Source organism: Pseudorca crassidens, chromosome X (assembly GCF_039906515.1).
Source record: "Pseudorca crassidens isolate mPseCra1 chromosome X, mPseCra1.hap1, whole genome shotgun sequence".
NCBI lineage: Eukaryota > Metazoa > Chordata > Mammalia > Artiodactyla > Delphinidae > Pseudorca > Pseudorca crassidens.
In genome coordinates this window covers 25,776,188-25,791,876 of record NC_090317.1, presented here as the reverse complement: position 1 = coordinate 25,791,876, position 15,689 = coordinate 25,776,188, and the positions used below count along the sequence as shown (strand labels likewise).

Below are 15,689 nucleotides of genomic sequence, written 5' to 3'. Positions count from 1 at the left end.
AGCGAGCTAGAGCCCGCTTTGCAGTGCGTGGCCACGTAGAGGCTGGGCGAGCCCGGGCACTGGGACCCGGCCCAGGCTCGGCGAGCAGCTCTGCGCGTGGCGGGGGTCATGGTATACTGAAAAAGCACTCAATCAAGAGAAATCTCGGGGGAGCTGGAAACTATCAAGTTACTGAGGCCACACAGGGGTCTGAAAAGATAGTTTTACAGGAGGAGCTTCAAGATGCTGGAAGAGTAAGACGTGGAGATCACCTTCCTCACCACAAATACATCAGAAATACATCTACATGTGGAACAACTCCTACAGAACACCTACTGAACGCTGGCAGAAGACCTCAGACCTCTCAAAAGGCAAGAAACTCCCCACGTACCTGGGCAGGGCAAAAGAAAACAGAAAAAACAGAGACAAAAGAATAGGGACGGGACCTGCACCAGAGGGAGGGAGCTGTGAAGGAGGAAAGGTTTCCACACACTAGGAAGCCCCTTCGTGGGCGGAGACTGCGGGTGGCAGAGGGGGAAGCTTCGGGTTCACGGAGGAGAGCACAGCAACAGGGGTGCGGAGGGCAAAGCGGTGAGATTCCCGCACAGAGGATCGGTGCCGACTGGCACTCACCAGCCCGAGAGGATTGTCTGCTCACCCGCCAGGGCGGGCGGGGCTGGGAGCTGAGGCTCGGGCTTCGGATGGCTAGCCGGGAGGGAGTCCAGGAAAAAGTCTGGATCTGCCGAAGAGGCAAGAGACTTTTTCTTGCCTCTTTGTTTCTGGTGCGTGAGGAGAGGGGATTAAGGAACTGCTTAAAAAGAATTCAGAATAATGATAGTAAAGATGATCCAAAATCTTGGAAATAGAATGGAGAAAATACAAGAAACGTTTAACAAGGACTTAGAAGAACTAAAAAGCGAACAAACAATGACGAACAACAAAATAAATGAAATAAAAAATCCTCTAGAAGGGATCAAAAGCAGAATAACTGAGGCAGAAGAACGGAGAAGTGACCTGGAAGATAGAATTGTGGAAATAACTGCTGAGGAGCAGAATAAAGAAAAAAGTATGAAAAGAATTGAGGACAGTCTCAGAGACCTCTGGGACAACATTAAACGCACCAACATTCAAATTATAGGCGCCCCAGAAGAAGAAGAGAAAAAGAAAGGGACTGAGAAAATATCTGAAGAGATTATAGTTGAAAACTTCCCTAATATGGGAAAAGAAATATTTAATCAAGGCCAGGAAGCACAGAGAGTCCCATACAGGAGAAATCCAAGGAGAAACACACCAAGACACATACTAATCAAACTATCAAAAATTAAATAAAAAGAAAAAATTTTAAAAGCAGCAAGGGAAAAACGACAAATAACACACAAGGGAATCCCCATAAGGTTAACAGCTGATCCTTCAGAAGAAACTCTGCAAGCCAGAAAGGAGAGGCAGGACATATTTAAAGTGATGAAGGAGAAAAACCTACAACCAAGATTACCCAGCAAGGATCTCATTCAGATTTGACAGAGAAATTAAAATCTTTACAGACAAGCAAAAGCTAAGAGAATTCAGCACCACCAAACCAGCTTTACAACAAATGCTCAAGGAACTTCTCAAGGCAGGAAACACAAGAGAATGAAAAAACCTATAATAACAAACCCCAAACAATTAAGAAAATGGTAATAGGAACATACATATCGATAATTACCTTCAATGTAAATGGATTAAATGCTCCAACCAAAACACATGAACTGACTGAATGGATACAAAAACAAGACCTGTATATATGCTGTCTACAAGAGCCCCACTTCAGACCTAGGGACACATACAGACTGAAAGTAAGGGCATGGAAAAAGATCTTCCATGCAAATGGAAATCAAAAGAAAGCTGGAGTAGCAATTCTCATATCAGACAAAATAGACTTTAACATAAAGACGACTACAAGAGACAAAGAAGGACACTACATAATGATCAAGGGATCAATCCAAGAAGAAGATATAACAATTGTAAATATTTATGCACCCAACATAGGAGCACCTCAATACATAAGGCAAATACTAACAGCCATAAAATGGGAAATCGACAGTAACACAGTCATAGTAAGGGACTTTAACACCCCACTTTCACCAATGGACAGATCATCCAAAATGAAAATAAATAAGGAATCACAAGCTTCAAATGATACATTAAACAAGATGGACTTAATTTATAGGACATTCCATCCGAAAACAACAGAATACACTTTCTTCTCATGTGCTCATGGAACATTCTCCAGGATACATCACATCTTGGGTCACAAATCAAGCCTCTGTAAATTTAAGAAAACTGAAATCATATCAAGTACCTTTTCTGACCAATTACAGGAAAAAAATCTGTGAAAAATACAAACACATGGAGGCTAAACAATACACTACTTAATAACCAAGAGATCACTGAAGAAATCAAAGAAGAAATCAAAATATACCTAGAAACAAATGACAATGAAAACACGATGACCCCAAACCTATGGGATGCAGCAAAAGCAGTTCTAAGAGGGAAGTTTATAGCAATACAATCGTACCTTAAGAAACAAGAAACACCTCAAATAAATAACCTAATCTTACACCTAAAGCAATTAGAGAAATAAGAACAAAAAATACCCAAAGTTCGCAGAAGGAAAGAAATCATAAAGATCAGATCAGAAATAAATGAAAAAGGACTGAAGGAAACGATAGCAAAGATCAATAAAACTAAAAGCTGGTTCTTTGAGAAGATAAACAAAATTGATAAACCATTAGCCAGACTCATCAAGAAAAAAAGGAAGAAGACTCAAATCAACAGAATTAGAAATGAAAAAGGAGAAGTAACAACTGACACTGCAGAAATACAAAGGATCATGAGAGATTACTGCAAGCAACTATATGTCAATAAAATAGACAACCTGGAAGAAATGGACAAATTCTTAGAAATGCACAACCTTCCAAGACTGAACCAGGAAGAAACAAAATATGAACAGACCAATCACAAGCACTGAAATTGAAACTGTGATTAAAAATCTTCCAAAAAACAAAAGCCCAGGACCAGATGGCTTCACAGGCGAATTCTATCAAACATTTAGAGAAGAGCTAACACCTATCCTTCTCAAACTCTTCCAAAATATAGCAGAGTGAGAAACAGTCCCAAACTCATTCTACGAGGCCACCATCACCCCGATAGCTGAACCAGACAAAGATGTCACAAAGAAAGAAAACTACAGGCCAGTATCACTGATGAACATAGATGCAAAAATCCTCAACAAAATACTAGCAAACAGAATCCAACAGCACATTAAAAGGATCATACACTATGATCAAGTGGGGTTTATCCCAGGAATGCAAGGATTCCTCAATATACGCAAATCAATCATCGTGATACACCATATTAACAAATTGAAGGAGACAAACCATATGATCATCTCAATAGATGCAGAGAAAGCTTTCGACAAAATTCCACACCCATTTATGATAAAAACCCTCCAGAAAGTAGGCATAGAGGGAACTTTCCTCAACATGATAAAGGTCATATATGACAAACCCACAGCCTACATTGTCCTCAATGGTGAAAAACAGAAACCATTTCCACTAAGATCAGGAACAAGACAAGGTTGCCCACTCTCACCACTATTGTTCAACATAGTTTTGGAAGTTTTAGCCACAGCAATCAGAGAAGAAAAAGAAATAAAAGGAATCCAAATCGGAAAAGAAGAAGTAAAGCTGTCACTGTTTGCAGATGACACGATGCTATACATAGAGAATCCTAAAGATGCTACCAGAAAACTACTAGAGCTAATCAATGAATTCGGTAAAGTAGCAGGATACAAAATTAATGCACAGAAACCTCTTGCATTCCTATAGACTAATGATGAGCAATCTGAAAGTGAAATTAAGAAAACACTCCCATTTACCATTACAACAAAAAGAATAAAATATCTAGGAATAAACCTACCTAAGGAGACAAAAGACCTGTATGCAGAAAACTATAAGATACTGATTAAAGAAATTAAAGATGATACAAATAGATGGAGAGATATACCATGTTCTTGGATTGGAAGAATTAACAATGTGAAAATGACTATAGTACTGAAAGCAACCTACAGGTTCAATGCAATCCCTATCAAACAACCACTGGCGTTCTTCACAGAACTAAAACAAAATATTTCACAATTCGTATGGAAACACAAAAGACCCTGAATTGCCAAAGCAATCTTGGGAACAAAAAATGGAGCTGGAGGAATCAGGCTCCCTGACTTCAGACTATACTACAAAGCTCCAGTAATCAAGACAGTATGGTACTGGCACAAAAACAGAAATATAGATCTATGGAACAGGATAGAAAGCCCAGAGATAAACCCACGCACATATAGTCACCTTATCTTTGATAAAAGAGGCAAGAATAGACAGTGGAGAAAAGACAGCCTCTTCAATAAGTGATGCTGGGAAAACTGGACAGCTACATATAAAAGAATGAAATTAGAACACTCCCCAACATCATACACAAAAATAAACTCAAAATAGATTAAAGACCTAAAGGTAAGGCCAGACATTATCAAATTCTTAGAGGAAAACATAGGCAGAACATTCTATCACATAAATCACAGCAAGATCCTTTATGACCCACCTCCTAGACAAACGGAAATAAAAACAAAAATAGACAAATGGGACCTAATGCAACTTAAAAGCTTTTGCACAGCAAAGGATACCATAAACAAGACCAAAAGACAACCCTCAGAATGGGAGAAAATATTTGCCAGTGAAGCAACTGACAAAGGATTAATGTCCAAAATTTACAAGCAGCTCATGGAGCTCAATATCAAAAATAAAAAAAAAAAAACCATCCAAAAATGGGCAGAAGACCTAAATAGACATTCCTCCAAAGAAGATATACAGATTGCCAACAAACACATGAAAGAATGCTCAACATCATTTATCATTAGAGAAAAGCAAATCAAATCTACAATGAGGTATCATCTCACAGCAGTCAAAATGGCCATCATCAAAAAATCTACAAACAATAAATACTGGAGAGGTTGTGGAGAAAAGGGAACCCTCTTGCACTGTTGGTGGGAATGAACATTGATACAGCCAGTATGGAGAACAGTATGGAGGTTCCTTAAAAAACTAAAAATAGAACCAGCATACGACCCAGCAATCCCACTACTGGGCATATACTCCGAGAAAACCATAATTCATAAAGAGTCATGTACCAAAATGTTCATTGCAGCTCTATTTACAATAGCCAGGACATGGAAGCAACCTAAGTGTCCATCAACAGATGAATGGATAAAGAAGATATGGCACATATATACAATGGAATATTACTCAGCCATAAAAAGAAACGGATTTGAGTTATTTGTAGTGAGGTGGGTCGACCTAGAGTCTGTCATACAGAGTAAAGTACGTCAGAAAGAGAAAAACAAATACCATATGCTAACACATATATATGGAATCTAAAAAAAAAAAAAAAGGTCATGAAGAACCTAGGGGCAAGATGGGAATAAAGACAGACCTATTAGAGAATGGCCTTGAGGATACGGGGAGGGGGAAGGGTAAGCTAGGACAAAGTGAGAGAGTGGCATGGACATATATACACTACGAAATGTAAAATAGATAGCTAGTGGGAAGCAGCTGCATAGCACAGGGAGATCAGCTTGGTGCTTTGTGACCACCTAGAGGGGTGGGATAGGGAGGGTGGGAGGGAGGGAGATGCAAGAGGGAAGAGATATGGGAACATATGTATATGTACAACTGATTCACTTTGTTATAAAGCAGAAACTAACACGCCATTGTAAAGCAATTATACTCCAATAAAGATGTTAAGAAAAAAAGAAAAATGCTCAGGAATCCTAATATATGAAGTTTCAAAAATGTCTTCCTCTGACTATAAAGCTTGAACACTTAGAAAGCAGTTTTAGAGAAAATGCATAGGCTTGACAACTACCTTTACTAAACACAGCTAAACAAGAGGAGTTGTCATGACTTCTAAGAACAATGACAGCGGACGCAATTTAGACAGTGGGAGAAAACTAGATTTCTTAAGGAGCTTTAATTTCAGAGCCACAAATGGTCCCACCTCATTGATTATACTGTTATCACTATTGAGCCAGCAAGCTCTGTTCTTTTGAACACAGTGTTCATCAGGTCAAGGTTTGGGGTCTAATCCTCATGACAGCTAGTTCATCTTGCTTTGTTCCATGGCCAGAGATAGCACCTTATAACCCCGGCCAATCACCTTGCAAATGTGTGCCAGAGAGATTACATTTGAAGGCTTCTCTTGCAAAATGAAGGGCAGCACATTTTAGGGCTGGCAGGAGTACCAGGAAAAGGAATCTAGCCATTATACACTGTTGAGCACGCCATGGATACTATGATTTTATACTTTCAAGGTCAATGTACCCACCTGCAGCTCAGGAACAATAGTTCCCCTCTCTGGACAGGACCCTCCAAATGATGTGAGTGGTGAAGGAAGCACAATAGGGTTTGGGCTGATAAAGTTGGAGATATCGCAGGATGGTGGGTCTGATACAACTCTCTGCATGGTCACTTTCTCCACCACAATAAACTGATTCCAAGGTAACCAGAGCGTCCTCTTCTCAGGTAGAAAAGGTGACCGATCAAAGATTAAGACGACAGAGATACCACCGACAGCTACGAGGTCAAAGCTGAGAAGGAAAAACAGAAGATAGTTTCAACCAAATGAACAACTAAAATAAAGTTAAAGTTTAAAAAACAGGTAATTTCAGTGCTCTTTCCTTCTTTTGGGATGCAACTATATCCATTTGTGTTCTCTATTTTATTCCTTCTATTCCATCTAACTAAATATTCATTCCATGGAGTGTTCTTTTCACTATCCAGTAGACTTGGTGAGAAAAAATTCCACATCACCAGTTGATATTCACCTAGGATTTATAAATCAATTTTAATGCTTTCTTAAACAAAATCACTGCATGTATTTCTGCAAAGCCAAATCTGACATCACTGCTCCTCCCTGTGCTAGAGAGAACTGAAAGATGGCCATTGAACATTAAGCAACATCTGTAATATGCCGCATTATTCATCTTAAAAAAATTCCTATAATGTAACTCAATAAAAGTAAGGAGCCAAAAGGTTAAATACCTTGTTCACAGTCACAAACATAGTGTCAGAAACCTGATGGTGACTTTGAGATGGCATTTGGAGAGAGATACCAGCTGAGGAAATTTGTTCAGTGAAATTTTCTTGAACAATACCATGCTTGAACCCTCCATATCTGGCTGCCCCCTTTGGCGCCTGATTCTACTTGAACTCTAGATTTAGGATTTCTGGTTCGCTCTAGAATGCCTCTTCGTTTCCTGTTGTAAGGAAGTCTGCAATGGACCCTGTCCATCTCCACTGACAACTCCTTCCATATCTCTGACTAAACAAGACTACCTCTTCTGTAAGTCCATCTCTTGGTGTGGTCTCTGAAATGACTCTTCAGCTGGAGCATAATAGACTCAGATTTCAGTTCATTCTGCACTAGATGGCTCTACCTTCCTGCTCTTTTAAGTACAATGATGTCTTTGAGATAATGTACTTGAAAGCATTCAAAAAGCATAAAATACTATGTATACAAGATAATGATAAATTATCATTATATCTTAAAAATGGATAAAGGGCAATGGATACTCCTTAATATTCAAAGCAACTTAAATCCACAGGAGAGAGATGTAAGCAATTCTGTGTTTAAAAAAAAAAAAAAACAACTTTCTTAAAACACTTTTCAATGGTAAAATGCTCTGAGAGTGAATCAGACTTAATTATGGATATCTCACCACTCCCTTCATATGACATTTATTATATTTATTATAGTATTACCAATTGTGTCCTGTTGCAGAAATCTTTCATGTAAAGATAAGTGGACAGTAACAAAGGATAGCTAATACTGTATTTGTTATTGTTGCTTTTTCAGTCAAGTAGCTGTAATATTAAGGCAGTTTCCAAAAAGAGGATTTGAAGAACTGCATTAGCTTTAGAAAATAATTCAGGTTTGAAGTAAAAAAAGAAAACCCCAAACAGCTTATGGTTTAAGACAGAGAGGCTGAATTCATGATAATACAGGAGGAGTTTAAGGCAAGTGTAGTGGGGGAAAATCCTACATTGCTTGTCAGAGACCTTTTCTCTGGTTCACATTCTACACTGATTCAACTGTGTCCTTGGGCAAGTTTATTTGCCTCACCCAAACCTCAGCTCTTGAGTCCTTAAAACTGAACTGCTTATTTATTTGAAAACAAAAACAAATGCAAACACGAAAACAAAATAAACTACCCATACATATGTTCTTACATATGTACCTGGGAATTATTCTCTACTTCTAGAAAGATTAAGCAGACAGGCCAGGCTTGTTTTGTAGAAAGAATGTGATTTTGGCTTCATACACACCTGGGTTCAAATCTCAAAATTCAAGCTTTGTCATGTTAACTTTGTGTCTTTGGGCTAATTATTTAACCTTCATGAACTTCAGTTTCCTCATTAGGAAAATGGGGCTAATATGGTCTATCACTCAGCTACTGCCATAAGCGAGTAAATAAGATAAAGACTTAAGAACCAAGCATATAGTAGGGACTCAACAAATGTTAACTTTCTTCTCAAATCAGATCCATTGCCCTATTAAATTTACAGATGTCTTCTCTTGTAGTTCAGATGGACTCTAGGCCAGTTTTTGATTATCTCCATAAGCAGATACTGAGTTTTAAGTTCTCCTGGGAACTTCCCCTAAGCATCCTGTGTTGGGTTAGTTTTATGTGTCAACTTTGTTGGGCTACAGTACCCAGTTATTTAATCAAACACTAATTTAGGTGTTGCTGGGGAGGTATTTTGTAGATGTGGTTAATATCTACAGTTAGCTGAGTTTAAGTAAAGGGGATTACCCCTGATAATGTGGGAGGGCCTCATTCAATTAGTTGAAAGAGCAAAACTGAAGTTTTTCAGAGGAAGAGGACTTCTGCCTCAAGACTGCAGACGTAGCATCTACTCGTTGCCGAGAGATTCCAGTCTGCTAGCTTACCCTGCAGTTTTTGGAGTTGCCAATCCCCACAATCACATAAGCAATTCCTTGAAACCTCTTTCTTTCTCCCTCTCTATATACAGTTAACCCTTGAACAACGTGGGGGTTAGGGTTTCCCCCCAAGCACAGTTGAAAATTTGCTTATAACTTTACAGTTGGCCCTCCATATCCACAGTTCCACATCCACGGATTCAACAGACTGCGAATCATGTAGTACTGTAATACATGTTTATTGAAAAAAATCCACACGTGGACCCATGCAGTTCAAATCCATGTTGTTCAAGGGCCAACTGTATATATATTATACATATATATAATACACATTATATATATGTATAATATGTATTATACATATAATACATATTATAATACACATGTATATGTATAATATATACACACATGTATATACACACATATGCATGCATATGTACATGCATATATGCATGCATACACACACACACACACACACACACACACACACACACACACACACACACACACAGAGGTTCTGTTTCTCTGCAGAACCCTGATTTCTCCTCTTCCCACCTAGCTATTATATATAGTAAACACTGTCTGGGTGGCTCATTAATTGCCATGGTGGTGGAAGGTGGATCTGTAGCCAACAATCCATCTAAACTATTGCAATACCCAATAGAATGCTCTCTCCATGATTAATTCCTTTGGGATTTCCCCCACCACAAATGGTCTCCATTGGCAAGAGTCAGTAAGAACAGGTTACAAAGTCACGTGAGAGTGAGCATAAAACACCCAAGGGAGAGGGCATACTTGTCTGGAGACCGTTAATCCGTAATAAGTCAGACCCGTCCTATTCATAGATGGAAGACTATTGTAGCTTATGTAAAATGCTTATTTCTGCCTTATGGTATCCATAAATGAACAAACTCTTACCTTGAGGGGAATCAGAGGAAACCCTCTCTTCATCTCCCAAAGTCTTCTGAACAAAGTTCTTGAGACCTTTAATGCTCTCAAGAATCTTCTAGGAATGTCAATGCTTCACCTATTTTGCTTATCATTAGCTGAACTATCAATATGAGCATCTGTTACATATCTAAGTTGAAGGTGGTAAATCATAGAAGGTAAGAGCAAGATCACTTGGGTTCAACTTTTGGCTCTACCCTTATTAGCTGTGTTAATTTGGATAAGTTTTCTCGTCTGCCAAATGGGGAGGATGATAATAACGATTCCTATCTCATAAAGTTGTTATGAGGATGAAACAATATGTATGAAAATGCAAGGAATGCAGTAGATACTCATACATCATCTTTCCTTTAGAATTGCCTTTTTTTTCTTTTCTGCTACTTTGGCCTCTCCCAATCTGCATACCTAACCTCTTCTTACTTTTAGAGGGACCCGTCTTCCACTCCCATCCTTCCTTCTGCTTTTTATACATCACTTTGGTCTCATAACCTAGACTTTTCCTGGTTCCCTATGGAAAGTTGTCAATTAACTTGTGCAGATGGATGATAACGTGGGTAATTAGTTCTCCAGCCACCATAACATATTTGCATATAACGGGGAGTTTGAAAGAGTCAATAACTTAACCCAAAGCAGTGATACCACTGATGGGAACAAAAGGCACAGTGGCAGAGAGGTGGGATTGAGATTTGGAGACAGAAAGCCAGAACTTTACAGCATTTTGCATATCACACCCTGTCTACCAGGTACCTAAATGCTAACCTCAACCTTTCTATAATCCTTTTGCCCTCAGGTACACAGATGGTCCCCAAGTTACAATGGCTTGACTTAGGGTTTTTCAACTTTATGATGGTGCAAAAGTGACAAGCGTTCAGTAGAAACCATACTTTGAATTTTGATCTTTTCCCGAGCTAGCGATATGCGATAGAAACTCTCTTGTGATGCTGGGCAGCGCAGCGGGCCACAGCTCTGTTGGCCACGTGATCACGAGGGTAAATAACTGATATGCTTACAACTCTTCTGTACTCACACAACCAGTCTGTTTTTCACTTTCAGTTCCGTATTCAATTGATTACATGAGATATTCAATACTTTATTACAACAGGCTTCGTGTTACATGATATTGCCCAACTGTAGGCTAATGGAAATGTTCTGAGCACATTTAAGGTAGGTTAGGCTAGGCTATGATGCTTGGTAGGTTAGGTGTATTAAATGCATTTTCAACTTAAAATATTTTCAACTTATGATGGATTTATCGGGATGTAATTCCATCATAAACTGAGGAAGATCTGTAGTTTCTCTAGATATTCTACTTCTGAAATGTACTTAACTCAATCTGAGGTAGCAACCATCAGAGACATATAAATGGAAACTCTCATCACACTGTCACTTTATGTCTAAGAGATGATAGTGGGACTGTCTGGTTGGTATTTGGGGCATATATTTTGAATGCCTACATCCTTTGTGGAGCCTGAGGGAAGAGTTACTGCCAGAGGGGACTCTGGCTAATATCTGTCATCTATATAAACCTAGTTCTCACAGTGAGCTCAGTGGGAGGGTCCTGGTATTTTACTTAAGATTAAAAACACAAAAATAACAATAAAAATTGTCATTCTTTAATGCTTTCTATAAACTGGAAACAGAAAGTTTATAGACTTTTTAGACATCACATTTCTTTTAGGTTCTTTTGTGAATATCGAATAACTCACTGAAACCTTTGGACACAAGCTAAAAAACCTAAGGCACATCATTTCTCCATAAGAAGCCAAATATCCCTGTGGGCATATTCTATTTAAAGAAATAATCCATTTCTCAATTTCTGGCACATGGTTGAACCTGCTGGCAAGGGAGAGGCCAGTTTTCTGTACCAGCTACTGGTGCGTGAACTACCAAAATTCCATCATTCAATCTAATTGAGAAAAAAGTCCATTTGAATTAGTAGAGAGCTCTGATTATAGAATATTTGAAAGGAAATAGTTTTTATTGCATATATATATATATATATATATATATATATATTCAGACTAGATGCTCCCAGAGTAGTTCTGCTGAGCTTGTTATAATGAATAGACGGCTCATTTCTAATTAGTAATATAATTTACATACAAATAATTCATATAATTTCCTAAAATCTTAAAAAGTTTTTCTTAAATAGGTTTAAACTCTTCCTTATTATCTTCTTTAACTATTTTTTGTAAGCCTTTTCTTGAGAGGCAGTTGAAAAAATAAATTCAGCATAGCCCAGGTTGAACAATTAACAATTCTGAAGTGGCTAGGACTAATAATAACGTCTGATTTTAGGTTCTTGAAATGACATAGTCTCTCACACTGTGATAAAGCTTCAAGGCAATAGGTCTCTTTATATGAGTACTGAAGCGGCTTGTTATCAGTAGGACATTTCAAGGGTAGCCACCTGGAGTCTAGGGTACCTCAAAGCCATCATTACAATGTTCCTGAGAATCATAAATAGGTACCTTTAAGCTGGACACATGGGCCTATTGACTCAAATATTCTAAACGAATGTCTACCTGAAGGATGGCAACAAAAATGTTTTTGTGAGCAAACCCTTTTCCACGAGGAAAAGATTTAACTAGTGGTCTTGCTTTCCAGGTCTCTGAGAACCTGGGGAAGCCCTTAGAGAGCAGCTTGGTGGTTGGTGCTTAAGGTTAAATCACTATGGTTATATAGACACCAAGGGAAATTGGTTAAGCTGGCCATGCTTTTCGACCTGTTATAGCCACTAGTAAAATAGGCAGTCTAGGGAGGACACATTTTTTTTTTCCTTTAATGTCTCAATGTGGTTGAATTGTATACCTTTGGAAGAAACCTTTTGGACAACTTTACCTCTGAAATATTTTGAGGCTATCATGGAAAGAACAGCCTAGGTGTTCAATGCTTCATTACCTGCATCATCTTACTGGATTTTGAATCTGTATTTATAAATGATGAAGGCTTAGATGAAGGCTAGACAACTTTCCACATGGCCAGGGTTTCAGGAAGACTTGACAGTAATAGTACAGGGTTGGTTAGGAGCTAAACTTGGTTTGATTTAGATGGGGAATAGAGGAAATAAATAACACCAATGACTTTTTTAGATACAGCTTGAAGGAAGATGGGCTTATAAACACTGTATCACTTGAGCCCTGGTTTGACTCATGGCTAGAAGTCAGTATTTGGCCCACACAATGATCAGAAGCAATATTGACGTACCTTCCATCTTGCCGGCTGATGGTAAACCCATAATCACTGTGGTGCAAGAAACTAACATTCACCCCTACTAGAGGGGTTCCATCTACAGCCATCACTTGGCCTCGAATCACACAAGCACGCCTGCAACACAAGATCAAAGGCAAATATAAAAGCATGTTGAAACTAGATTCTAGAAGCCAAGTTGGAGAAAGTTTGGAAAACACAGTTCAGTATAACAAAGAAAACAATAATTTCACCAACGAGTAGTAACTTCTAATAACATTTTGGTGACGGTATGAATACCTTTTTTTACCAATAAAAATTGGGATTATACTCAGTATAGTTCTGAATCCTGATATTTTTTTCATTTTTTTTCTTTTTCTTTTTTTTTTTTTTTTTGCGGTACGCGGGCCTCTCACTGTTGTGGCCTCTCCCGTTGCGGAGCACAGGCTCTGGGCGCGCAGGCTCAGCGGCCATGGCTCACGGGCCCAGCCACTCCACGGCATGTGGGATCTTCCCGGACCGGGGCACGAACCTGTGTCCCCTGCATCGGCAGGCGGACTCCCAACCACTGCGCCACCAGGGAAGCCCATGAATCCTGATATTTTAAAGTTGGCAGTATATTATTAACACTGTCCAATGTAATTAGAAATTCCTTAATATATCATTTTGATATTAGATAATATAGCCCTAAAACAGTATTCCTTGTTTAATCCATTCCCTATTTTAGGATATTTAGTTGTTTCTTATTTTTTCTGCAATGAATTTCTTATTATTTCCTTGGGAGATAGTCCTAGTCATGGAAAGATACTTTTCTCTTATTAAAATTAATTAAAATGAAAATTAGTTAATACATAAATACACTGTAGACGTGACTAAAGTCCCTGCTGACCACCTCCCTCCCAGTTCCTGGTCTTCTCCCCAGAGGTAATCAGCAATATCATTTTGTTGAGGGCATTTTCTATGCATTTACATACATAGGTGTGAACACTTTTAAGGCTCTTAATACATATTGCCAAATTACTTTTTCTGGAAAAATAATAAAAAAAAAAAAGCAGACTTAGTTGGGCAAATTTTAACAGTTAAAGTCTGCAAAAGAGACATGGTCCCTGACTATATAGCACCATGTTTCTCTGGCCTGATTGAAATAAAATATTTCAGGAGATTTTCCCTTTAAACAAATGAGTTTCATCTTTGCCAAATAAGAGGATTCCATTAGACTAGCCCTTAACAGAGCTGTCTCCCAGGGACATAGTCCACTAAAACGAGTATACTTTCAGCTCTAGCTTGGCCAACAAGTTGTAACAAAGTTTAGGAGCTTGGCAGTTAAGAAGGCCCAGGGGCAACCCCCAAGCACAGATTTTTCACTTGTCTGTTGTTTTTGGGGTTGGGGGGAAGGGGGTCTCACCAGAGTCCAGTCCTAGCCTTGGCAGTCCTGAGCTCTAGAACGTGCATTTTATAGCTGGAGCTGGTAGGGTTGAAGAAGTTGGGCAGGGTCAATGATTTTTCCTAGGGCATTAATGTCATTTTTTTCACCAAGTGAGATCAGGGTATCCAGGCAAGCTCAATCTTGGATTAAAAGGGGCCATGTGATTTGGGCAAACATGACTTTCCAAAGTAACCATAATAATTCCACCCTGGCATTATACATTCTTTCAATCAGCAAGTCAAGGCAATGTGTCTAAAGGCTCTTGGCCACAAAGATCGTTCAAGAGAAAAAAAAACTGTGAAAAAGCAAGAGACAGTTACCAGCCAAAGCTTGTGTTATATGTTATGGCCAATAAACATCACTACTAAATTCTACTGCAATCAGAAGAACTGGGATATGTTATACTGATAGGATTTATCCTGCATCACCTAAAGCCTTCCCCCAACACAAACTATAAGCCAGTAAGTATTGCACAAAGCTAAGCTAGTATAATTGTTGCTATTAGTGTCTTTATTGAACTCTTCAGACCGACATTCCTAGTTCTGACATAAATTAGTGGGTTTCTTCTTTCCAATGAGCTGTCCATCTTATGAATTCCGTAAATAATGGTTCTGAATGGCATGCAAATGGCACACTGGCACTTGCTTTGCCTTGTCTGATTCTTCCAGTTCCTTTTTGGGGAGATTTTGAAATCCCATTTGTTCTAATAGAGAAGACATTTGAAAGTCACCAAGTTCTGGATTTTGAACTAATCCTGACAGATCTGGTCCCTGGTTCTAAATCCAATGTAACAAGACATGAAAAGAGAAGGATGTCTCTAGTTTTATACAGTGACAGTTTGAAGGTCTTTACAAAGCAAAATTTGACATAAATTAGTGGGTTAGATTAAGATTAAGTGGGTTAGATATAGATTAAGTAGAAACCAGCTGAGAAAATCTCCCGCAAACTACATAGGGATCGGAGCCAGAGGGGCTGAGAAGAAACGTGCATTAGTGAGGCCACCTTCATTTGAAGATCAGTTCAACATTGCTTCCTGAGCCCTATGTGCTGATGGCTTTTGGGGGGGTGTAGTAGGGGGTAATTATGAACTTGCCAAGGCTTTACCAGTTAACAAGGTGGGCTT

At 38.8% G+C, this 15,689-nt stretch overlaps 1 protein-coding gene across 1 annotated transcript in view; it reads right to left on the bottom strand.

Moving 5' to 3' along the window:
• The window catches only part of TENM1 (teneurin transmembrane protein 1), a 361,765-nt gene that overhangs the window by 146,083 nt on the left and 199,993 nt on the right, over positions 1-15,689 (bottom strand). The window contains exons 16-17 of the mRNA XM_067722679.1: positions 13,159-13,278; positions 6,388-6,649 (exon numbers count right to left, since the gene is read on the bottom strand). Of these exons, the coding sequence (XP_067578780.1) occupies positions 6,388-6,649; positions 13,159-13,278 (382 nt within the window). The remainder of the gene's footprint in view (positions 1-6,387; positions 6,650-13,158; positions 13,279-15,689) is intronic.